Source organism: Protopterus annectens, chromosome 4.part1, assembly GCF_019279795.1.
Source record: "Protopterus annectens isolate FY-2018-M chromosome 4.part1, PAN1.0, whole genome shotgun sequence".
Taxonomy (NCBI): Eukaryota; Metazoa; Chordata; order Ceratodontiformes; family Protopteridae; genus Protopterus; species Protopterus annectens.
In genome coordinates, this window is record NC_056734.1 from 817,782,343 (window position 1) to 817,808,420 (window position 26,078).

General features: G+C 43.8%; 1 protein-coding gene across 2 annotated transcripts in view; it reads right to left on the reverse strand.

The window, feature by feature from the left end:
• Positions 1–26,078, reverse strand: part of ATG16L1 (autophagy related 16 like 1) — a 1,009,779-nt gene that overhangs the window by 541,317 nt on the left and 442,384 nt on the right. For both annotated transcript variants that reach the window (XM_044070583.1, XM_044070584.1), the window contains one exon: positions 1,679–1,750. In XM_044070583.1, coding sequence (XP_043926518.1) covers positions 1,679–1,750 — 72 coding nt within the window. The remainder of the gene's footprint in view (positions 1–1,678; positions 1,751–26,078) is intronic.

The following is a 26,078-nucleotide window of genomic DNA, read 5'->3' on the forward strand; positions in this document are numbered from 1 at the left end:
TTTTATTGACTGGTTTTTCACTGACCTTCTCACTCTGGTTTTAATTTTTTAGTCTGAACAAAGAGTAGTCGAGAGTAAAGTCCTATATCTTCATTGTTTGGGGAGGGGGGCAGGGAGCAGGTTCTATGGTTCCATTGAAAAGTATTTCTGGTGCTGGGTGGGTGGGGAATAGATGTTCCTTGGCGAGGGGCCCTAGGACCATGTACCTTCTCGCTGCCTTTTGTCTTTCTGTGCACTTTCCTATATTTTGGCTTTTTCTGCTTGGCTTTTCCTTGCCTTGAGTAAAGTCCTTAAAAGGGCTATTTCTACTGTTTGGAACAGGAAGATGAAATATATTTGAAAGACTACATAAAATTTTCCCTTCAGCCTCCACTGTTTTAACACACTACAATGGGGTCTTAACAGCAACACCTTATCTATGGGAATATTAAAGACTTCAGCTTTTGCATTCTCTAACAGTGATTGGGTCCTAGGAAAACAATGTTGCCTTACAAAATAGCAATAGCTCTGAATATTGCAACCACAGCACCATATCCATAATTTACATTAAGTTTATCCCACTGTAAAATAGTCTAGGCTTGGCTGATCACAGCTATCTGGACCTGCTTAATGATCTACTTCACACACTTCAGAATGTGGGTTTGGACATGCTGGGCCATGAAGGCCAGGTTTGTTGACACTTTTATCCCCAAATCCATTCAACTGGATGGCCAATTCTGGAAGTCAGGCTAAGTTGGTTAAAATACACAGCATAGCAATACAATTTACTACCTTGGCAAAATATGACCTCTATTAAAACCAAACTAAGACATACAGAAGACTGAAAATACTGTTTAATTCAACACTAACAGAAAGAAAAACAATCCCTCAAACGTCTGTACAATACTAATCGCTTAAGGTAGTCAAGAGCTCTCCAACTTTGGAGATGGGTGACCCTTCTGGTCTGTATTAAACGATGCTGCCATTAAGCTCCAAATTGTGGGAATGCTTAAGAGTTTTAGGAAAATAACTATCTACATGCAAACTATTCCCGTTTGGCATAGTACCTACATGTGTTTCAAAAAGATGCATCTCAAATGGATTCTGCAATCCTTACATATAGGGAAAACCATTTCACCACTGAAAAATCTGGCCATCATGACTTAAATAACTGAATGATAACTTGCTACAGCTAGCTGAAATCACTTGTGTGACATTCAACTAGTTTCCAATCCATTCTCCAGTAGTTCTTTAAATATGAGGTAAAGTTTTACCTCAACTTTCTGTACAAAGTCACCAAGAAAAAATAAACTAGTTTTGCTGTAAAAGTTGTAAAACAAGACTACACATTTTTGTGAAAGCGCTGTAATGCCACTTCATCTGAACTGAATTTGTATTCTAGGATGCATATAACTGGCAAGATAAAAAAGACCGTGAATTGAGTGGAAACTTTTTTTCTTGCTTTAAAGATGAAGTTATGAGAAGCATCAAGTACTGATGCAGAGTATTTTCACTTACTGCATTATCCTGACACCACCTACTGCAATATATCCTATTCATAATATTGTACAACGGCTCCCCTTTACTCTCTTCCAAGACAAAAGTCCCACTCCCCCTTCACACACATCTGCATTCCCAAAAACAAATGGGCTCAAGCTTCTGAAATTTCAGACGACATTTTCCAACCAAATTTGTTTACCCGTAACCGGAAGTCCTCCACTGTCCAGATTCTGCTTGCAAAGTCATTTGAAGCTGCCAGCAAGTGGTTACCCTAAAGAAAAGGAAAGCAGCAATATTAGACACACTCCGTGCTACAAAACCAGCAACTCACCATTTAAATGAAGTGTAATTCCACAGGATCTCAGCTGTATTCAAAGCATGCAACACTTCCTACCAGGTACCTACTTGTGGCTTCTCTATCTGGCACTTACCTCATTAATGTCTCCTGTCACTAAATAGTGCCCATCAGCAACAGTTCACAAGGCAATTTCTGTTAGTAGTCTGCCTCTCCTACTGATCAGCATAGTCAACGCAATCTACAAACAAAAACCTAACGGAAGAGGCAAATTTTGCTCCACTATCCACTTTACTTCCTCCCAGGGACCACAGTAGTCCAAGAAAGGTACGACTGTCTAGTAAAATATACTGAATGAGATACTCCGACAGCCTTTCAAAGTCACCTAACTCAAGACACCTGTAAATGACACACGAGTTAAAGTGCAGTACATCTAGGACATATTTACAAACATTTGTACTACCTGTGTGCATCACAATCCATGGCTGAAATTTTCCATTCTGTGTAAGACCACTTCTCAAACAAAGACGACTCTGCAAAACTGCCTTGTATGTGATAATACTGGATGTGGCACTCAATGGCCCTAAAACCAAAGGTGGCAGGCACAAGGAAGGTAACAGGGGCTTGGAGCCAATTTGAAGCCCCTTAATACATTCAGGAAGATATACCGCTCTCTTACATTTTTATAAGGTATTGAAAAGTCTATTAACTGTGTTGACTTAAAATTACCTCCTCCAAAAAGGTTAAGTTCAGTTCCAGAGAAACAGCCCCATATCTAAAATATTTATGTTCACTGAGGTGGGCTTTGGGCTCATTCAAGTCCAAAAGGTTTAGGTGCTTCTGCCTTTGGATGTTTGTGTAACTCCCATTAAAAAAAAACTCCCACGTATGTTTAAAGGTTTCCTTAAAGGACAAGCTGCCTCATCATCTCATTTGCATCTTAATGAAGGACGTGTGAAAAATATGCCAAATCTCCCTCTTCTGGAAGAAAACCAAAGCTTTTTGGGAGGAAAAACCACCATTGAAAGCCTGGGATCCTCAGGACAGTTGGGTGTGTTGTCTGTGTGGTCTGCTACAAGTTCTGCCAGAGGGCAAAGAATTCAGTGAAGTTCTTGAAATCCTGAAAGGCAAAACGTCCTGCTGCATAAAAGGGAAAGCAGGTACTGTAGGAAGAAGAGCAATGTGTGGGTCTAGAGTTGAAGGCATAAGATTTCCAAGACGATCTGGATATCCCATCCCTTTTCATCACCATGTCAAACATGACGACAAAATTAGAACAGAAAAATCTTTTTTACTAATTGGAATCACCAAAAAAAGTCAACAACTTAAAATGCTCCATGGCTACTTAAAATGTAGAGAGAGCTAAAAAGGTGTGTTTGAAGACACAAGTATGTCTGCTTATACCTAGATTGGAAAGAGCCCAGCAGCTAAAACAGTCTAAACTGATCCAGGTTGGGAAACCACCAGAAGTGATACTGCATCATCTGACTTGTTACATGCCAAGGGAGTGGTTTCCACTCTAATTACAGCCTTTTTCAAGCTCTCTAGCCCTCAAATATTTCTTCATGGTTGTGTTCCTTTTTTTGACCTTCCTCGGAGATAAGGGACTTTGTCACAAACAGATGCATACTCCCAACTCTGACGCTAGCATGGAATTCTTTTTCTGGGCCAGACAGACATACAAGCAAGCCTCATCACAAAGGTTTTCCCCTAGTGAAAACTACCAAAAATTTCAGCACTACCAAAATGGATGCACCAAACACATGAGTGACACTGCTTTAAAGTACTTTGCATCCAGTAAAGCAGCAACTTCAGTTCAAGACTATGGAAATAAAAATATTCTACTTGGTACAAGCGTAACATGGAAACATCAAAATGAACACATACATCTACACTGGTTTTAGTAATCAATGTTACCTACTTCAATACAACTAAAGCTCTCCAAAGTATTAAAATAGATCACATTACAGGCTGGTCTAAGCCAAAACTAAATAATTTACTCACTTGCCTCAGTACAAGTATGTGACAAGAACCAATCCAAAACGAACAGCTGTAAAATTAAAAAATATAGGTGGGAATTTGTTTTGAAGGTTAACTTAACAGAAGTATTTTATTTTGAAATATAATGGCGCCAACTGTTCTAGAAGATATCCACTGAGCCTTGGCGAAAAGTGACCCAATCCATTCTCTTTCCTTCCTAGATAACATATCTAACCATTCCATTTCAGTGAGACCCTTACAAACCACTATCTACACTAGAGTAAAATTAAAAAGCAGTTGGAGGTGTTACAAACTAAAAAAACACCGTAAAGATGAAGAACTTATAACAGTAGATGTCTGATTTAAAACTGTTATGGATTTCTAGCAGATGGGATATCCTGTCAAGGACAGCCATACATCTGGCCAGCATAAAGCCTAAGCACTTTCCTCTCAAGCCACGTCTAATGTATGACCTCATCGAGAAGGAGACATATGGGCACAAATTATCTCATGCCAAAGAACAAGCATAAGCAACTATATACATCTGTAAAAAAGTAAAAAAACACAGAAAAAGGTGAGAAAAGGAGAGTGGGATGCAATACTGCAGCAATTAGTCAGGCATCTACAGTTATAGTAAATTCTTACTCAACTGTACTATTCCCTTCCTTGGATAACTACTGCAGTATTACTAACAAATGGGAGATTCCCAAAGCTGTCTAGAAGGGAGGAGGAAGACAGAATGTAGTTACACTAACACCCAGGAAGATGTATCTAGCAACCCTTACTCTAGTCCTGGAGAAATCATTTTTTGTAATGTTAGTGTGAATAGAAGATCAGTTGGTGCTGCTTCAAGGATAGATCTAGAATCCATACTCTAAGTCCCAGAAACTACAACCCTATTTGGTATGTTTTTTTGAAGGTTTTTACTGAAGCCTAGTAGTCTGCCACAGAAAGAATACCAGGAGGCAATAGAATTAGAAATCCAGCTTTTAATAGTCTTCTTGGAAATAGAAGAATCTAAGCTGTCGCCCTGAAAAGATCTTTAAGACACAGTTTTAGATAATTTTGGTTTTATTGAAATAAAATCTGAGCTCCATCTTTGAGTAGCTCACTCAAGAATATTAGGAATACCCAGCTAATAACTCCAGATTCTTTTTAAGGCACCACATGGAAAAGCTTTTCCATTTAGAAAACCGATTTCCTACCATTTAGTTTTCTAGCCTCCTGTAAAACCTTATGCGCGTTCTTAAAGTGATACTTAACTGGAATTGAAATTCTGTCACCCAGTCAGGTTCAAGGTCTGTACATTAGGGTGTATTAGACCGTCTTTATTCTGTCAGAACAAGTCCATCTTGTGAAGTAAAGGTAACACCAACAACCACACAGAAACAGAGTACAAGACTTGCGTATGGACTGGCGGCGAGACAGTCTGCGGATCTGCCACTCGTGTGCTTGTGTATCCTCATCCCCAAGGACTTTGGTCATATGTCAAGACGTATAGCAGTATGGATGGTTTTGGCTTTGGTATACTGGTCAGATGTCAGGTTACTTCGAGATAAGCCTACAGCATTGTAATACTGCAACAGTGATCCAAGGGAGAGCATCTGCCTTAGAACATACAATCGAGACAGGCAGCAAGACTTGGTGCTTCCTTGCTGATATACCACATTACTGTGATGTTGCATGTGTAAATCCAAAGAGGACTTGCGGTAGAGAGGTAATGCAAAGATTTAAGTGCTGTATGTTGTTCTCTCTCTCTCTTTGGGTGACCAAACTCCCTGGACCCTGATGTTTTGGGAGCAAGCTTCCCATGCCAGATATGAAGTAACCATGAAGAGCTCCTGTTAAGGGGAACCAGGAAAAAGGCACTCCTGGGTAAAGTGAAATCTGGATGCTCCATCAAAGAAATTCCTTCTTGACAAAAGGCAAGGAGGAATTAGGGAGATTAACCACTGTTTCTTTCTCTTGTGGAGTCTGGCTTACTGTACCATGGAAATTGCTGAAACCATGTTCCCCAGGGCTCTCAAAATCTCTTACTAAAGTCACACTTATGGGAAGACCCTGCCCGTAAAGTAATTTGCAAGAAATTGAGCATTGCCAGGGTATGGAGTCTGCTTCCTAGGAAAATCAGATCATAAGATGGGCTTGAGAGACTGAGGTTCAGAATGAACCAGACATTGCTCAGAAGATTCATGACAAAATCCAAGTCCCTTACTAGCATGTTTTGTGAAGAAGCCTGAAACATCATCCAGATAAAGGATACAATTTGAATACTTGGAAGTCTGCAAAAGCGATGACAAGTGCAAGGAACTTTATGAATATCCTTGGGGCAGTTGAAAGACAAAAAAGTGTAACAAACCCCAACCTAAAAGTGATGAGGAGAACCTTAATGTCCTGTGCTAGATGAACAGGAATAGTGATGAGCATTTTTTTTTAAATGCTGTCTCAACAAAAGGGCTTGGAGAAGATCACTGGAAGTAAGGCTTGCAGGATTAACATCTTAAAACTTGGAATTTTGAGAAAGGTGTTAAGAGAAGAAATGCCATCTTTGTTTGATAACTTCAACATCCAAAAAAATAAATTTGTAATTTGTGGTGATTATGAATAACCTGAAAGCCCCATTTATTTTCATCCAGATACTGAACAAAGTCCGTCAAAAAAATCAATCAAATCAGAAGTCCACACTAGTCAATCACCCAAATTTCTATACCAGACATCCATGGCATAGATGAAAATACTGTGGCTGGTGTCCTAAATCAACTGTCCTTCTAAACAAACCATAAAACCAGCATAAATGGACGAAATGAGGCACCTATTGTGATAAACATTTTAGTCAGTACGTGCCCAGAGTCTTACAAAAGCCAATACTCCAAAGCCAAGTGGCCTGTCCAATATGGTATACAAGTAGTGACATCTCAGACTTCCTTTGTAGAGAACCAACAAAAAACTAAGAGCTCCTAGAGTTATGAAAATAACCAAACAACCCAAATAAAACACCAATCCAACCAGGAAAAAAGCAAGACAACTGAAAAAACAGAGCTTCAAATAAAATGCACTGATTTTTGCCAAAAGTTCTACAATGGTGAGACTCTGGGTGCCTTAAAAATGTGTACATATGAGCACTATTACAATATAAAGAAAACGCTCCTTTTAAGCATTCCCTACAGTGCGAGGAGAAAGAATAGTTGCATAAAATCTTACCACAACCACAGATGTCCAACTTCACTGCTGCAGTATTCATAACTGCCACCCGCTAGAAGCCGACTCTACATCAGCCAGTATACAAAAGTCTTAAACTACAAGGGTACATGGTATGTTGCACCTAGGCTGCATACGGATGTAGGCCATAAAAGCAACATACGTATGTACCATCCTCAGAACTGAATGCTCCAGGAGGAATACCAGACTAAAGATTTGTATGGTCAATACATCCAAGCAAAAAGGACCGGGGGAGGGAGGGAGGGATAGAATACTGCAGCAGTGAAGGGAAGGACATCTAGGATTATGGTAAGATTTTACACAACTACTCTGTCCTTCCCTTCACTGCTGCAGTATTCTATCCCTCCCTCCTTCCCCCGGACTGTTTTGCTTGGATGTACTGACCATACAAATCTTTAGTTTGGCATTCCTCCTGGAGCATTCAGTTCTTAGGGTGTTACACGCGTTATGTTGCTTTTATGGCCTACGTCCATATGCAACCTGCGTGAAATGTACCCTTGTAATACAAGACTTTTGTATACTGGCCGATGTCGAGTTGCCTTCTGGCAGCAGTGAAGAGGACATCTATGGTTAAGGTAAAATTTTACGCAACTACTCTGTCCTTCTATTCACTTGCTGCAGTATTCATAACCTGAGGGAGAGTGCCAAAGCTCAAGAAGGAAGGGAGAAAAGAGCAGAGGAGCTCTCAATGAAGCCATGTAAAATGGCTTTAGCAAATCCTGCTCTGTAGATGCCATCCAGTTTGTAATGTTTGGTAAAAGGTATGAATAGAAGATCAGTTGGCTGCTTCAAGGATGGCATTTTTATCTAAGTCCTTGAAGAATGCCTTGGAGGAAACCACAGCTCTGGTAGAAGGGACCTTCACAGGTGAAGACGGGCTCTTTCCATCAAGAGTGTAAAAAAGGGAAATAGTCTTGGAAATGCAAGAAGAAAGTCTGCTTGGACATGGGTAAACCTAGAGCCCTTGAATGAAAGGTCACAAATAGCTGACCAGATTTCCTGATAGTACCTTCTCACTGTGGCTTTGTGGAGAAGGAAAGAAGGTGGGTAATTGAATGGACTGGTTAAGGGATAACGAACAACTTTTGGCATAAAAAAAGGATTTACTCTCAAGGATATCCCTTGTCCTTATGAAAGACCAAGGAAAGGGGTGTGAAACCATAAGAGCTTGCAGCTCTGACACCCTTCTAGCTGAAGTCAAGGCCACTAATAAAACAGTTTTCCAAGAACAATGTTTTAGGGAGGCTGAAGATGTGGGTTAAAATGGGACCAAGGTCAATTTTTCTAAAACAAAATTAAGGTCCCTAGGAGGAGGAACATGTTTTCTGGGAGGCATAATGTGAAAGATGCCCTTAAGAAATTGTTTCACCTCGATTCTGGAAGGGAGATAGAGGCAGATGAGCAGAAACTGTTGACATATGTGCTTTGACAGCAGAATAAGCCAAGCCAGCAAAGACCAATTCACACAAATAAGACAGAACCACTAAGATTCCCACTATCAGTGGGTCTCTTTTTTAGCGACACCAGAGTGAAAATCTTTTCTATTTGAAAACTCAAGACTTTCCAGTACTGGGTCTTTCTGGCCTCCTGCAAATCCCTGAGCACATCTTCTGAGAATAGGTGTCTGAAACGAATTAGACTTCTATCACCCAGTGTCAAGTGCAGCGTTGACAGGTGTGGATATATCAGGGATCCTTTGTTCTGTGTGAGAAGGTCCACTCTGTGGGATAACTTGCGGTGACTGGCCTTTGGCTAACTGTAGGAGAACCAGTGCTGTCCTAGCCAAAAGGGAGTCACTAGCAAGATTTTTGGTTGGTCCTATCGAATCTTGAACAGGACATCTGTGATTAGAGGAAAGGGAGGGAATGCATACAGAAACATCTCCTTCCCAGAAAAGGCAGGGCATCTACTTTCCAAACCAGAGGACTTGGGACTCTGGCACAAAATTCTCAAGGTTTTCTGTTCAGGGGGAGGCAAATAGATCTATTTGAGGAATACCGCATTGGTGGACTAGGTCCAGGAACACATCCCTTTGAAGCATCCATTTGTGGGGTTGAGTCAAGTACCTGCTCAGGTAGTCTGCCACAAGGTTCTGGTTGGAGGGAATGTACACTGCCTGAGTAGTCATGTGGTATTGGGTAAGAAATTCCCATACCAGAAGAGCCAACCTGCAAAGGAGATAGGATCTGGTCCCACTCCTGCCTGTTTACATACCAGAGAACTGTCATGTTGTCTGAACAGCTTGAGGGGGCCTGGGCAAAGAGGGTGAAATGCTTGTAGGGCTAGGAGCAATGCTTGCATTTCCCAGATGTTGATGTGTTACGTTTTTTGTGAGGGGAAACCAAACTCCCTGAACTGCAATTCTGCCCAAGGCTGGCAGCAGCTGACATCTGATGCATCAATGTTGAGTTTTAGGACTGGGGTGAGAGGGTGCAGAGGTAGTCTTGGATTTAGGGTTATCTATTGTATCCACCAGAGCAGCTCCTTCTTTAGACAAGGAATGAGGAGGACTTTGTGGATCCAGCACTCTCACCCACTAGAGTACAGAGATCCGAGAAACCACTGGAATTTCCTCATACGGAGTCTTGCCACTGACACCATCGGAATGGTTGAAGCAAATCCCAGCACCCTGAGAAACTCCCTGACAGAGATGCGAGTCAAGGGAAGAAGACAGTGAAAGGACCGAAGGTCCTACACCTTCTGAGTGACACTCACTACGTCTGTCTGGATTTGACAACCCAGGAAAATGTGACCCTGTTAAGGGTTGAGGACGGACTTCCTGAAGTTAATTGAGAATCACAACTTTCCGAGGAGGGAAATGGTGGTCTCCAGATTTGGGAATGGAGTGTGAGGAGTTGCAGCCTGCAAGAGCAGGTCCAGGTATGGAAAAATCAGGATACCCAAAAGCAGTCAATGCACATTCACTGGAGCCAGGCAATTTTGTGACCACCCTGAGAGTTGTAAAAAGACCAAAAGGCAAGGCAGAGAAAGTACAGTTGTGTACACTTACCATAAATGTAGATGTTAGAGTGTATTCACTGTTGCAGTCATCACATTTGGGTTATCCCTACCAGGACAACAGTCAGCCGGCCCGAATACCAGAGAATTAGTATTTCTGCATCAGTTGCTGTCGCTTGAGGACTGACGTTAGGTCTTCAGTAGTATAAATTATGGCAGCCGACATCATTACATCAGTTTTTCTTACCCTAACCTGTCGGGAGAGCCCAGGTTCTAGTGGAAGAACCCCAACAGTGGAAAATAAATGCCAATATGTCCCTTGTAAGGATAGGAGAACAAGGAAGAAGGGCAACAAAAGGAGAAAGAGAAAAAAGGAGTCTGGAGCGAGGGAAACCAGGACTGCAACAGTGAATACATTTGAACATCTACATGTATGGTAAGTGTACACAACTGTACTATGCTCTTCGTGTTTCACTTTTGCAGTCATCACATTTGTGTAGATTCCCAAAGCTGAGGAAATAGGTGGAGGCAGTCAAGGAAACTAGGGGCTGGCTAGGATTCCCTGCAAGACTGCAGAGGCAAACCCTGCCCTGGATGTGGAGAAGAGAGACAGGTGGTAATGCTTGGTAAATGTGTGAACAGATGTCCAGGTGGCAGCCTCCAAGATGTCCCTGGTGGGGACTCGTCTGAGGAAAGCTGCAGAGGTGGAGGCTGCTCTGGTGGTGTGTATCCTGACTCCCTTGGGGGGAGGCTTTCCATGCTGTTTGTAGCAGAAATGGATGCAGTGTGCTATCCATTTGGAAATGGTTTGCTTGGAGATGGCTTTGCTTCTGCCCAACCAGCAACTGATCAGACTTTCTGAAGTATTGTATTTAGTCCTTTCCAGATAGAATCCCAGCTGTCTGTGCACATCTAGAGAATGAAAAATCCTTTCCCCTCTTGTTCTGGGGATTAGGAAAGAAGGTGAGCAAATGAATGGAATGGTTGAAAGCCACACTGGACACCACCTTGAGCATGAAGGATGGGTTAGTTCTGAGGGATACTCTGTCTGCATGGATGATGATGATGAAGGGTCCCACAGCCATGAGTGCTTGCAGCTCAAAGACTCTTCTGGCGGAGTGAAGTGATGGGCCAGAAGGAATGCTGTCTTCCAGGAGAAAAAAATTAGCTCTGCAGAAGAAGCTAGTACGAAAGAGCAGGGTGAGCTTTTCCAAGACTAAGTTAAGATCCCAAGGCGGTGTTGGTGCCCTTCTGGAGGGTCTCAAGTTGCTAGCCCCTCTGAGGAACTGTTTGATCAAAGGGTGTGAGAAAAGGGGCTGCTCAGTGGGAAAATGAGTATAAATAGCAGACGTATGAATTTTTATGGAGGAGAAAGAGACCCCTGTGTAGTAGGTCAGCTAAGTTATTAAGGATGAGAGGGCTGTGCCATATTGGCTCCCTTACCATTGATCCAGGTGCAGAACCTTTTCCATTTATCTGCATAAGACTTTCGGGTGCTAGGACATCTGGCCTCACGGATAACATCTGAAACCTGTTTACTATGGATGGCAGATTGGTTCGAGGTTAGGGAATAAGCACTGCTGCCACAATGAGTGTCTACAATTGAGGATGCAAGAATTACCTTTCCCTCTGGGTCAGGAGGTTTGGAATCAGAGGAAGATGCATTGGAGGCAGCGGGGACAGGCTCCGCAGCAAGTGTTGTAGGGGCCAGTCTGGAGCTATAAGAATGGTCCTTGGTTTTTCCTCCCTTATTTTGAGCAGTACCCTAGGGATGAGAGATAGGGGAGGAAAGGCAGAGACAGATAGACTGACCCAGGGGAAGGACAGGGCATCCACTTTCCAAGCCATGTAGTGACACTCCCTGGTGCAGAATTTGCTGAGCTAATGGTTGGCGTGGGAGGCAAAAAGGTCAACCTTCGGGGCTCCCCATTTCTGAGTTACTAGGGTGAAGGTACTTGAGTTGCCACTCATGTGGGTCCAGAGGGTTTCTGCTTAACTGGTCTGCCAGGGAGTTGAGAGAGCCTGGTAGGAGTTGTGCTAATAGGTGTAGTAGCATGGAAGAGGCTGTGAGCCAAAGGGTCACGGCCAATCTGCATAGAGGGTAGGAGTGAGTCCCTCCCTGCTTGTTGATGTACATCATCACAGTGGTCTTGTCTGTTTTGATCAGGAGAACCCCTGGAGAGAGAAGGGGCTTGACAGCTATCAAGGCATGCTGCACAGCCATCTTTTTGACTGATGTGCAGAGGGATTTGATGTGGGCTCCAATGGCCCTGTATGCACCTGCCATCCAGGTCTGCACCCCAAGCGTAGTCTGATGAGTCTGTGGTGAGGGTCTGGGCAGTGGGGGTGGGGAGAAGGGCAGTCCCTTGTTGCAGGAGCATGCTGTTGCCTACCAAAGAAATTCCTGAGGCAAGGAATTATAGGTAGAAGAGGTTCCAGGGTCTTGAGAGTGTTGACACTAAAGGCTCTTTAGGTACCACTGAAGTTTCCTCATATGCAGTCTGGCACATGGAATGAGTAGTATGCTAGATGACATGAACTCCAGAGCTTGCAAGATCTTCCTTGCAGATAGTTGGGGCCTGGTGGCTAGTTGAGAGAAGTAGGCTGTCAGGAAAATGTGTTTCTCTGGTGTAAACTACACCATCTGGGATGTTGTGTCCAGACTTGCTCCCAGGAAAATTACTTTTGGGTGGGCACCTGTTTGGATTTCTTTTCACTGACTGTGTACCCTAGGGAGGTTAGTATGGTCTTTACCAAAGGCCAGGTGCTTGAGCAGCTTTTCCTGGCTGTCTGCCTAAGGCAGTCGTTTAAGTATGGATAAATTTGAATATTTTTGTCTGAAAAAGGCAATGGCTGGAGCCAGACATTTTGTGAACTCTGGGAGCAGTAGATAAGCCAAAGGGAAGCTCAGAGAACTGAAAGTGTTGAGATCCTGCCCTGAAGCAGAGATTTCCTGCATGATTCCCTGATAGGAATGTGGAGGTAGGTCTCTTTTAGATCTAGCGTGGCTAGCCAAGCGTTCTTGGAGAGCATGGGTAGCAGCTGCTAGAGGGTGAGCATTTTGAATGTTGGGATCACCAGGAAGGGGTTTAGAATGGATAGATAGATAGGGCGCCAGGTGCCCTCTTCTCTGGGCACCAGAAAAAGTCTGGAGTAGAAGCTTTGGCTTATCTGTTCTGCAGGACCGTGCTCTACTGCTCTGAGAGAGCAGGAAAAGGATTTGCTTTTGAGCCTCTGCTCACTGATTTGGTGGGAGATCTGGGAACCTTTTTGGGGTTGGAAGGGTATGGAAGGAAAATTTGTATCCCCGAGACACGGTGTTCAGAACCCATTGGTCCTTGGTAATGGTGACCCAGATGCTTGAGTGAAAGGAGTTTTCTCCTCCTAGGAGTAAGTGACGGTGGGAGGGGGGGGGGATTCGTCATTGTGAGTTCTTACCATAAGGGGGTGGCTTAAAACTCCCTGGTTTTGAAGTGGAGGCCGTCCACTGCTTAGATCTCTGCATTTCCTGGGGGCTGCTGTCTGGGGGGTCTGTTTCCACAGGACCTAGGCTGGGCCGGTTTACTCGGAGCAGGAAAGGACCAGTACTTGGAGGGACGATGGCTGCTGAACCTAGGGGGCTGGACCTGTAAGTAATCCTTAACTATTTGCATAGATTTTGCTTTTTCTTCCATCTTTAAGACCCCTTTTGCCTTCATGCCAAATAAGTTATCTTTGTGTAAGGGGGCATGCAACAATTTAGATTTAACATGGTCTGGCAGAGGTTGTTCCTTAAACCATGCATGACTTCCAACAACAGATCCAGTGACTATTGCCCTGCAAGAAGCTTCTAGGGTGCCAAAACCACAATGCAAAGTGTGTTTAGTTACATGACTTGCAGAATGCATTAAGTCTTGTAAATCTTTAGATTCTGCCCAAGCAGGAAAGGAAGACATTTTTTGTTTAAGGAGTTCCAAGGTATGTTGCTGAAATTTCAGCATATGAAACTGGCAATTTAGTGCCCTGATAGCAAGAGTAGCTGAGGTGTATACTTTTTTACACCATCTGTCTAATGCTTGGGAATCCCTGTATGAGGTGGTGGGACTCTTAGCAGAGACTGCTTTAATCCCTTTTGGCCCTTGAGAAATGACCTCCGGGCCAGCTACTGGATTTTTAAAAAGATACTTGTGTGAGTCAGGGACTCTAAGTACCAGTCTGGTTTTCTGGGAGCAGGAGGTAGGGCATCAGGAGTAAAGCTGAATTCAAGGAAATCATCCAGAACATTCAGAACTAGGGGGGGGGGGTGGTCCAAGGGTCTATGTTGCAGAAGATCTTGGAATTCCCCGAGTGTCTTTTTAGACAGAGGGTAGTCCTGACTCACCCATTGGAAATGCTCCCTTAAAGTACGCAGGATTTCCCCAAAGGAAAAATCCTCTGGGGAGAGGCTGAAGAAATGGAGTTCACTGCATCAGAATCCTCATAAGTGGAGAGGAGTTGTATGTCTTCATAGTCAGATGCATCAGATTCATCTAACTCATGTTCAGACAAAACTACAGGGGCAGATCTCTCTTCCTTTTTGAGGGAGTAGCTTGGCTTCCCCTGATCAGCATACTGTCTTCCGCCTTTTTAAGCATTTAAGAATGAGGCAAGGTAGCAGGTGCCTGAGAGTGGATTCTTGGATGTGGTTTGAACCCTGAGGCTAAGAAACTCGAGTCACAAAAGACCACGTCAGTTTGTATCGAGATTTGGTAGTGCGAAGGACTTCCTCGGAAGCCGGTGCCTGCTTAGCGGCACTGGACCCATCCAAGGTAGATACGACCACAGGATCCTTAGTCAAAGTTTTGAAAGAAGGGACCTTAAGTGTTGAGATGGGATAAATCCAAGATTTGTCTTCCAGGAGCCATGTTTTCTGGGCACAAAAACATTATTGAATAAAAGCCTTTCCCTCTTGCAGTATGAGGAACCCAATGAATACAGCCCTGTTGCCAAAGCTCCCAAAGGAGCTTTGGGAAGTGGAGCAGCTGCTCTTGGGGGTTGAAGAATGCCCATGAAGAGGGGTTGTGTTGGAGTGCCAAACCATGAAGTAATCTTTTTTGATTATGGAAAGAACCCAGGTGTCTTGGGTGATGCTTTTCCAGACCCTGTGAGGATGTGAAAGCTGAAGGAAAAGAGGGGAGAGAGACATCTGCAAGGTAGTCACAGACTTCCTGCTTTGTCAGGAAAGGACCATCTTTGCTGTGAGTGGTTGAGAAAATACAGTTTTCTAACTACCATAAAAGTAGATGTTCAAGTGGTTATGCTGCTGCAGTCATCACACTTGGGTTATCCTGCCGTCAGGCAGTCCCTGCAGTCGGCCTGAATTCCAAAGCCTTGGTCCGGCGTCGGTTGTCGTCGCTTCTTCCCTGACGTCAGCGCGGCAGGGGTATAAAAGAGGCAGCCGACGCCATTTTCTTCAGTTTTTCTTGCCCCAGATGTCAGGTGCCCCAAACTAAGGCAAAATAAGAACCTTGCAAAACATAGCTTAGTGTAAAACAATAGTAGTAGTTGTAAGCAAATACACCATATAGACATGCATCCCAAAGGTAGACGTACATGGAGGTATAATAAAAGCCTTGTTAGGTAGAGGAGATGGAGGGAGGATAGTAACCTGGACTGCAGCAGCATAACCACTCTAACATCTACATCTATGGTAGGTACAAAACTGTACTATGTTTATCGTGCTATGCTGCTGCAGTCATCACACTTGGGTAGAGTCCCAAAGCTATGGCTGGGTGGTAGGAACTAAACTGGGTTAGGTGCAGCTAAGATGCCCTGCAGAACTGCAGTGGCAAACCCAGCTCTGGTTTTTGAGTACAGAGGAAGGTGGTAATGATTGGTGAAGGTGTGCACTAAACTCCAGGTAGCTGCCTCCAGAATGTCCTTGGTTGGGACTCCTCAGAGGAAGGCTGCTGAGGTTGCTGTAGCCTTGGTAGAGTGAGACCTAATACTAACAGGCACTGCTTTCCCATGGTGTGAGTAGCAAAAGCGGATGCAATGTGATATCCATTTGGAGATGGCCTGTTTTGAAATAGCCTTTCCTTCTGAGCCTGGTGCATAGGACACAAGGAGTTGGTCCGATTTTCTGAAGGCCTTAGTCCTGTCCAAACAGTAACGTAACTGTCTGTGAATGTCAAAAGAGTGAAGGAGTCGTTCTCCTTTATTCTGTGGGTTTGGATTAAAGGTGGGCAAGTGTATGGTCTGATTGAGAGCCACGCTGGATACTACCTTTGGCATGAAGGAAGGGTTGGTGCGTAAAGATACTCTGTCCTGATGGAAAATGATGAAAGGTTCCACTGCATAAGAGCCTGCAGTTCTGAGACTCTGCGTGCTGAGGTGATAGCCAGCAGCAGGGCTGTTTTCCATGACAAATATTGAAGCTCTGCTGAAAAGGCTGGTTCGAAAGGAGGAAGTGTTAATTTTTCCAGCACAAAATTTAGATCCCAAGTTGGAGTTGGTGGTTTTCTGGGGGGGGGGGGGGGGGGTCATTTTTTGCCCCTCTGAGAAACTGCCTTAGCAAAGGATGAGAGAAAATGGGAGGAACCGTATCACAATGAGCTGAGATGGCTGAAGCATGGATCTTTATGGATGAGAAGGAAAGGCCTTTGTGTAGCACCTCAGCTAGATATTGGAGTATGTGTGGAATATTTGGGATGCCAGGATTTAGGTTTCTGGCCTGGCTCCATACACAAAATCCTTTCCATTTGTCTGAGTAAGTTTTTCTGGTGCTGGGCCTCCTGACCTCCAAAATGACATTTTGGACGTCCTTTGAGGGAAGTGTTTGATAATTTAAGGTATTTTCCATGCAGCTAGATTTAAGGTCCTTAGTTGACTGTGAAGGATCTGAGAGTTTTGTTGGGTTAACAGCAGAGGGAATTGAGATAAGATCCATGGAGGGCTGCGAGCCAAGTTTCGTAGTAGTGGGTACCAGTGTTGACGTGGCCAGTCCGGAGCAATGAGGATCATCTGTGGTCTCTGATCTGGCTTTCAGTAATACCTGGGTCAGTAGAGGCAGAGGAGGGAAGGCGTAGACTGACAATGCTGTCCAACTGAATGACAGGGCATCCACTTTCCAGGCCAGGGGACAAGTCCTTGTGCAAAATTTTTGTAGCTGGCAATTATTGGTTGAGGCAAACAGATCTATGTCTGGTGTCTCCACCTTTGAGTTATCATTGAGAATACTTGCAGGTGTAGACTCCACTCATGAGGGTCTGTCAAATTTCTGCTTAATTCGTCTGCCAATGTGTTCTCCTTTCCTGGCAGGAATTGTGGTGCAGCTGTACTTGGTATGTTAATGCTGTGTTCCACAAGTCCATTGCCTGTCTGCATAGTGGGTAGGAGTGCGTTCCTCCTTGTTTATGTACCACATAAAGTACAGTTTTGTACCTACCATAAATGTAGACGTTAGAGTGTTCACCCTGCTGCAGTCATCACACTTGGAGTTATCCTGTCGTCAGGCGGTCCCCGCAGTCGGACGGATTTCCAAAGTCTTGGTCCGACGTCGGTTGCTGTTGCCTCATCCCCGACGTCAGTGCGCCAGGGGTATATATATTGCAACAGACGCCATTTTCTTCAGTTTTTCTTGCCCCAGATGTCAGGTGCCCCCAAAAAGGTGATCCAAATTAGTACCAAAAAAGTGTGAACACTGTACAATCACAAAATCCCTTCAGCTATAAACAAATACATCAGAAAGGCATAGCAAAGATTTAGCCAGTAGATCAGAGGGGTTGGACTGCAGCAGGGTGAACACTCGAACATCTACATTTATGGTAGGTACAAAACTGTACTATGTTCGTGTTACCCTGCTGCAGTCATCACACTTGGGTTGAGTCCCAAAGCTAAGGTAGGGTGGAGGCATCATAGAGGGTTAGTGGAGGCAATGAGGCCCTGCAGAACTGCAGTGGCAAAGCCTGCCCTGGATTTAGAATAAAGAGGTAAGTGATGGTGTTTGGTGAAGGTGTGTACAGAACTCCAAGTTGCAGCTTCTAAAATTTCCTTGGTAGGAACCCCCCGGAGAAAGGCAGTAGAGGTAGCTGTTGCCCTGGTAGAGTGGGATCTAATGGTAGGAGGAACTGGTTTCCCATGATGGGTATAGCAGAATCGTATGCAATGGCCTATCCATTTAGAAATGGTTTGCTTGGATATGGCCCTCCCTTGAGAAGCTGTAGCATAGGAAACAGAGCTGGTCAGTTTTTCTGAAAGCCTTAGTTTTATCCAGGTAGTAGCGAAGTTGCCTGTGAATGTCCAAGGAATGCAGGAGTCTCTCACCTTTGTTCTGTGGATTGGGGAAGAAAGTGGGTAGGTGGATGGTTTGATTTAAAGCTACAATGGAAACCACCTTAGGCATGAAGGAAGGATTAGTTCGTAGAGAAACTCTGTCTTGATGGAAAATGAGGAAAGGTTCCACTTCCATAAGTGCCTGTAATTCTGAGACTCTCTTAGCAGAAGTTATTGCCAGGAGCAATGCAGTCTTCCAGGATAAGAACTGAAGGTCTGCAGAAAAAGCTGGTTCAAAGGGAGGTAGCGTTAGTTTTTCCAGAACAAAGTTGAGGTCCCATGTTGGTGTAGGGGCTCTTCTAGGTGTCTAATGTTTTTTGCCCCTCTGAGGAACTGCCTTAGAAGAGGATTGGAAAATAAAGGTGGGTTAGTGTAGTAGTGAGCTGAAATAGCTGAAGCATGGATTTTAATAGAGGAGAAGGAAAGTCCTTTATGCAACATCTCAGTTAAATACTGCAGAATGTGAGGCATATGAGGCAGAGTTGTGTCTTGGCCTTTAGCTTGGTTCCAAGCACAAAACCTTTTCCATTTGTCCGAGTAAGCCTTCCTGATGCTTGGTCTCCTGGCCTCTAGAATAACATCCAGTACTGCTTGTGAAAGAGGGGCTGGTGGGATGTTTAATTGATTTGCCATGCAGCCAGGTTTAAGGTTTTGATCTGGCTGTGTAGAATCTGCTTGTCTTGCTGCGTGAGTAAATGAGGAATTTGAGGCAATATCCATGGTGGGCTGTGAGCCATATTCTTTAATAGCGGGTACCAGTGCTGGCGTGGCCAGTCTGGGGCTATGAGAATCAGTCGAGGTTTCTCCTTTTTGATCTTTAAAAGAACCTTTGTGAGAAGAGGTAATAGAGGAAAGGCATATGCTGTCAGGTTTTTCCAACTGAAGGAGAGAGTGTCCACTTTCCAAGCTTGATGGTGGAATGTCCTTGTACAAAATTTTGTCAGCTGGTAGTTTTGAGGACTAGCAAACAGGTCTATATTTGGTAGACCCCATCTTTGAGTTATCATTGTGAATATTTGTGGGTCTAGCTTCCACTCGTGGGAATCTTTGATGTTTCTGCTTAGGTCGTCTGCCAATGTGTTCTTCTGTCCTGGCAGGAATTGAGCCTGTAACTGGACCCATTTGTCCTTTGTGACCATGTGCCAGTTGTCTGAAAATAGTGCTAGTTTTCCCCCCACGGGGGCTGACAAGAGAGCTTTGTTTGGCCAGCTGAGGTACAAGTCATTGAGTTTGCCTTCTGGTAGGTCGAGACCTGTATTCTCCTCCCTTCTGGGTTGGAGTGCCCCATTGGTGAGGCTTATACTGAGCTTGTGGTTGTCCTCTGCCCCTTGGGCCTCTGTATTTACCCCCTCTGAGGCCTGTCAGTGGCTGAAAAGGACCAATTTTTTGTTGGCCAGTTTCTGCTGAAGCGAGGGGGTTGTACTTGTAGAAAATCTTTGACTGTCTGCATCGATTTCGCCTTATCTTCCATTTTCTTTAAAACGTCTTCTGCTATAACACCAAAAAGAACATCCTGCTGTAAGGGAGCATCTAATAGTTTTGCTTTAACATGACCAGGCAGACTTTGTTCTTTTAACCAGGCATGCCTACGTATAACTGATTCAGTGACAGCTGCTCTGCAGGAGGCCTCTAAAGAATTAAACCCACATTGTAAGGTATGTTTGCCCACCTGCTTGGTGACGTGCAACAAATCCTGTACTACTTTAATTTCAGATTGTTGAGGTAAGGTGGTTATCTTTTGTTTTAACTGAGTGATCAGAAATTGCTGATACTTAAGCATATGAAATTGACAGTTTAGTGCTCTCATAGCTAAAGTGGCTGAGGTGTAAACCTTTTTCCCCCATCTCTGTCTAGTGCTTTTGAATCCCTTTCAGAAGGTACAGGATTTTTAGCCATGGAAGCCTTAGCCCCATTGGGACCCTGAGAGATAGTCTCTGGGTCAGCTACTGGGCTTTTGTAAAGGAATTTGTGGGAATCAGGTACTCTGTAGTATCTGTCAGGCTTGGCCGGGGCAGGAGGTAGAGAGTCAGGGTTGAAACTGGATTCTAAGTAGACATCATCCACAATGTCCAAAACAGGAGGGATGGCTAGAGGTCTATGTTGGGGGAGTAAAAGAAACTCTCAGCCTTTTCTTGGAATCAGAGTAATCCTGACCTTCCCATTGAAAATGTTCCCTCATAGTGTGTAAAGTTTCCCCAAAAGAGTAATCTTCTGGAGGGGAAGCGGAGGGAATAGATTCCTCAGCATCAGAATCTTCATAAGGAGAGAAGGAATAGTCTTGGTCCCCCAGAGGAATCCAAAGAAATAGACAGTTGTTCAGAGGAAACAGATTCTTCTTCTTGTCTAGGCCTTTTGTCAGGAGGAGGCTGCGAACCCCTGATAAGAGAAATCAAATCTTCTGCCATTTTGAGCATCTGTTTCTTAGGCATAGGGCCTTGAACAGGTGAATGAAGTGAAGCCTTTTTTGATTTAGGAGTCTTCGACCTAGAAAATGTTTTGACTGTAAGAGTCTGTCTGAAAACGCCTTCAGAAACCGATGGCGTTTCAGAAGTACTGACGTCCTTGGAAGGTAAATCGTCGGTAGGGCCTGAAGTAAAAGGCTGCATCGGTCTAGTACATTCCGACAAAATATCTGTAGCGGTCTCGGATTCCAGAACTGTGGTAGTCAGAGGCTGCGTCGGAGCCTCACTGATAACCGGAGACCGGACCAACCGAGGCCTCTGAATCGGGCTTAGGCCTGGGCTGTCGGTCCTTGTCCCTGCGCTTTTTGTGCACGCCGGTAGTCGGTAGCTCCGACAGCATGTTATAGTTAAATTTTCTACCAAAAAAGTGTTGTGCGAAATCAAATAGTCTTTTAATAGTATGTTTATTAAATCTAGCACAAAAACTACAAGTGACATCGTGATCACGGCCTAGGCAAGGTATGCAATAAGAATGAAAATCATTATGAGGTATTTGCTTCCCACAAGAAATACAATTGTTAACTTTTTCTGACATCGGTCTGAGGCAAGAAAAGTTTCCCCAATGGGGTACTTAGCTTTATAGAAGACTTGGGTCTGAAATTCGAATTCGAAAATCTCAGGAGTCGGCCGACCGGCACTTGCGAACCTGCTTCTGCTTCGGGCACTGCGCGGCAAGAAAGACTGAAGAACATGGCGTCGGTTGCAATATATGTACCCCTGGCGCACTGACGTCAGGGATGAGGTGACAGCAACAGATGTCGGACCAAGACTTTGGAAATCCGGCCGACTGCGGGACTGCCTGACAGGATAACCCAAGTGTGATGACTGCAGCAGGGTAACACGATGAACATCTGCCTATTATACTGAATATCCAATGTTGCCTTGACCAGAATATAAAGCATTTCTGTTCACTTTTATCTGCTCTAAACAACCTACTTAATTGTGGCTACACTTGGTCATTTTGGTGATTTCAGTACTTTGTTGGTTACTTTTCTGCAATATATACAAATGTCTTTTTACAGTCTGAAGTTTCTGGCATTACATCAAATAGTCACCTGGCTGTTAGTGAATCAGACCACACCTCCTTTCTCGTCAAGAAACCACTTTTAACCACTACCTTCTTTGACATTAAATTACAGTGTTGCTTATATTGTGCATTTTATAGTTGCCCATTTGTGTAAATATATCCATTCTGTTACACTAACTAGGGAAACTGGTGGTAACCAGAGGATTTGTCCTTCCATTTCCCATTATACCCCACCAACGAGCTTGTGACTTTTCAGATTGCATCTCCACATTGCCCAAGTGTTTTGTCTGCGATTTTCCACTTGTCCCCCATATTTACAAAATCTAACAATACAGTGACAGTTTTGTCACGGTGTAAATTTGCTGACAGTAGTAGAGGTTATTTGCTGGCAGGGAAAATTTTGCAGTTTCTGAAGGGTGGGCATTTTTGCTGGAGTTGTAATGGCTTTTATTGGCTATTTCACTTTTTTCCCTTCAGCTTAACAGAGCACAGCAGCACTCATACTGCTGCACAGCCGTACATTTAGTAAATGCAGCCACTTTAATTTTCACATTCTCTCAGCAACCTTCATTAACTCCACCTCTCCATTAAAGCACGCAGTTGAGCAGTGGTACATCACTGCACATTTAAAGCCTCTCATAGCAAAGTCTTGCTATTTACTGCCAAACTGGTTTTGGTGCTTGAACTAAACATTTCATCATTTATTCTACGCAAAAATCAATACCGTAACCAGGATTCAAAACACTTCTGCCTTTTATTTGACTACTAAACTGACCATACAGTTGGGCTACTAGAATACTGACTTCATATGGTTAGCATAGTGCTAAAAACAACAATTAGTATTTTTCTTAAACAAGCACTTTACCCTAGGAAGAAAAACAAAATGTCTCATTCTTCTCCGAATGCACCTTATACCTCTGGTCAAAATGGAAGGTCAGCAAACTAGTCTACCCTGTTGCCAGCCTCATAGCATCTTGCATACATAAGCAATGAAAAAAATTACTTGATGCTCAAACAACGACCATTTATATAACTTGGCACTATTTGTGAGATATGCAGACAACTAGTCAAATTCAAGGCCACACACTCACAATCAATCCAGTTCTATAAGCATTACTCATCTTCACCACAATCCACACACACTACCATACCCTGAGATACTAGCCCAGCGCAAACTAAACACTGCCACACCACTTAGTGGCAACACAGCAGTCTCTCACCAAGAAACAGCACAACGTGTAGCCAGACTACATCTAAGAAATCTTCAAAAAGTGACTGACGACTCCATAGTTAGGTTTATGGATTCTACACTCATACAGGGCAACAGTGAATGGTCTCTCAGGGGCCAAGACTACCAATGCTACAAGGGTTTTTGGGACCCTCAAACCAGACCAATATATATATGGGTACGGCATGGTGATGGCCTATGCTGGGTTAAAGATAGGAGACATGACAGTTCTTCCATGCAAGTCACAAACGCAGGAGACACTCCAGTATTTCAGGGAATTCTTCAATCACCAAAAATTATGCCAAGGTGCAAAGAAAAGATGACTGACTAAAAACTTGGTGTAATTCTATGGGAATCCAGTATGTGTCAGCATGGAACAAGATGTCTGAAACACTCTAAGTACGGCTGGCACCTTTCATTCCAAGGTTTCTGCATATTGGCGATTTGCAGTCTCCATCTGCCTCCTTCTTAGGAAAGAAGCTGACGAACCTCCCAAACTAACTTCCAAAACAGATCAACCATTGTACCATATGAAGGAGGGCTACTTAATGCTATAAGTCTAAAACTGCAGGATCTTGAGGCTGTCCTGCATTTGCAGCATATCCCTGTGTCTCTTTAAAACCTCATGTAAGTGCCTAGAGCGCTCTCTCCCCTCAATACCTGTCTTTTGTGCTTACCACTTGTTCAGACTTGTTGGAAACTGTGGTGGCATACCCATATGTCAGAGAACACAGCACCTTAAAACAGAAAGCTAGAGACCCATAATTAGAGCTTAGAGAGACCCAAGTTATGGTGAACAAGATAGACTATCAGCACCCAGCATGCTACAGAACCCACTCCCTGTACCTAGAAATCACACACTTAAATATTTTGGATGGGGCCCCCATAAGTAGGGACAATGTTATCCTACGTGATTTTAACTACCTGATTAAATGGGGGATGTATACTACTAATGTAGAATATGAAGAAAATTAAGACTAACAAAACCTCCATGAACCAGGTTGTTAAAGAACCTACTACAGAAAAAAGCAGTTGTGTAAGAACTTACAACAGAAGTCCTCTTGATCATGGCTTCAGTATTCATAAGATAGGTTGTAGCTCACTGATGTCCAGCAGAGGTATCAAAGCTTTATCTTCCCAAGGTTGATAACCTCAACTCATCAGTGTAGGGGTGAGTAACAATGCACACATGAAATCCTCAGACTATCACCAAACCAGGGGCCTGAAGAAAACTGAGAAAGGAGACTGGTCAGCTAGGAGGGGATTAGCACAGGTAAGTAAACCACTCTCAGAAGAGATGTAAGAAGTTATGTCTTACCATAACGTTCCATGTTAGTTGTCTTCTTCTCACCTTCTTTCTTGCTGGATGGGTTCGGAGCTGATCCTCGGCTCCGACTCGGCCTATACTATAGCTCAAGAGATATTTTTACCAGCTCGAGGCAGCCCTATATCCCACAATACCATGCGCTAACTCCCCAGATCTCGTTTGGAAGCTAAGACATAGTATAAATAATAATATTATAATAATAATATTATAATCCTCTTTTACGAGTACAGATTACCTGCTAGTAACACTAAGGATACAAGGAAAAAACGCAACATATTGTATCTCCAGAAATGGAAGGACTCAGAAACCTTGAGTCTATCCAGGCTAAGGGGCAGGAGGGAGGGACGCAAGAAAAAAGGCGAGAAGACGACAACTAACATGGAACGTTATGGTAAGACATAACTTCTTAATGTTAAGTTGTCATTCTTGCTGGATGGGACAGCGTCCCTAGCATCTTAGTCCTGGGTGGCTCAATGGAACAGACTCCCAAGTACAGTGGAACCACAATCAGCTCTATTTCTGGAGGCTAAATCAAGCTTGTAATGGGCAATAAAGGTATGTTTGGACGCCCATGTAGCTGCTGCACAAACGGCATCTAGTGGTAACCTTGCTTGAAATGCCGTTGAAGTTGATAGTGCCCTGGTTGAATGAGCCTTAGGCCTAGAGGGAAGTTGCCCGTGTCTCAACTCATAGACCAAGGTAATAACAGATGTCAGCCATCTGGAAAGAGTAACCTTCGATGCCGGAAGCCCTTTCTTACCTGCAGCACGGACTGACTTTCTGAATTGTTTTGTCCTGTCTAGGTAATACCGTAATTGGCGATGAACATTTAATGAATGTAATTTTTGTTCAGCCCTGTTAGTATAGTCTGGGAAAAAGACAGGCAGATCAATGGAGTGGTTTAGATTTGCTTCCGATAACACTTTTGGTAGGAAGGAAGGGTTTGTTCTGAGAGTTACCCTATCTATGAAAAACCAAATGAGGACGGACAGACAAGGCTTGAAGTTCCGATACCCTTCTGGCAGATGTTATAGCTACTAAAAACAGCGTTTTCCAAGAATGAAGTTTGAGGGAGCAAGAAGCTGCAGGTTCAAAAGGGGGCAGAATTAGTGAGGTTAGAACTAAATTCAAATCCCATTGTGGGGGGTGGATCTTTGACTGGAGGTCTGAGCAAAAAGATGCCCTTGAGAAAGGCTTTACAGAGTTTGTGGGACATAATATTTGCTTCTGAGAGTCCAACATGAAAATTAGCAATGGCTGCTAATTGTACCCTGATAGTGGCCGATGACCCTGAATGAAAAAGCTCCGCCAGAAAGTCAAGAACCTCATGAATGGGTGCATGGAAAGGGTCTAAGGACCTTGTTTGTGCCCAGTGTGAAAAACGCTTCCATTTACTCGCATAAGTCTTCCTAGTATTGGACTTATGGGAAGCCAGAATGATATCACAAACAGGAGGAGAAATAAGGGGAAGCCTGGCTATGGCTGGAAGTGGAGCAACCAAGCTATGAGGTTGATGGAATGTAGAGACTGATGCAGCTTGCCCGTGAAGTGGGTCAACAGATCCGGAAGGGGTTCCAGATGCCAAGGCTGATCCAGTAGGTATTTGTGCAGGAACGGGAACCAAACTTGTCGAGGCCAAAACGGGGCAATGAGGATCATTTTGGATCTCAATGCGGTTGCTTTCTGAATTAATTGCGAGATCAATGGAAAGGGAGGAAAGGCATAAAGAAGACCCCGGGGCCAAACGTGAATAAGAGCGTCTCTGGGGGGTTGGGCCTGGTAGAGGAAAAAGTGTGAAGAAGTCGAGGTAC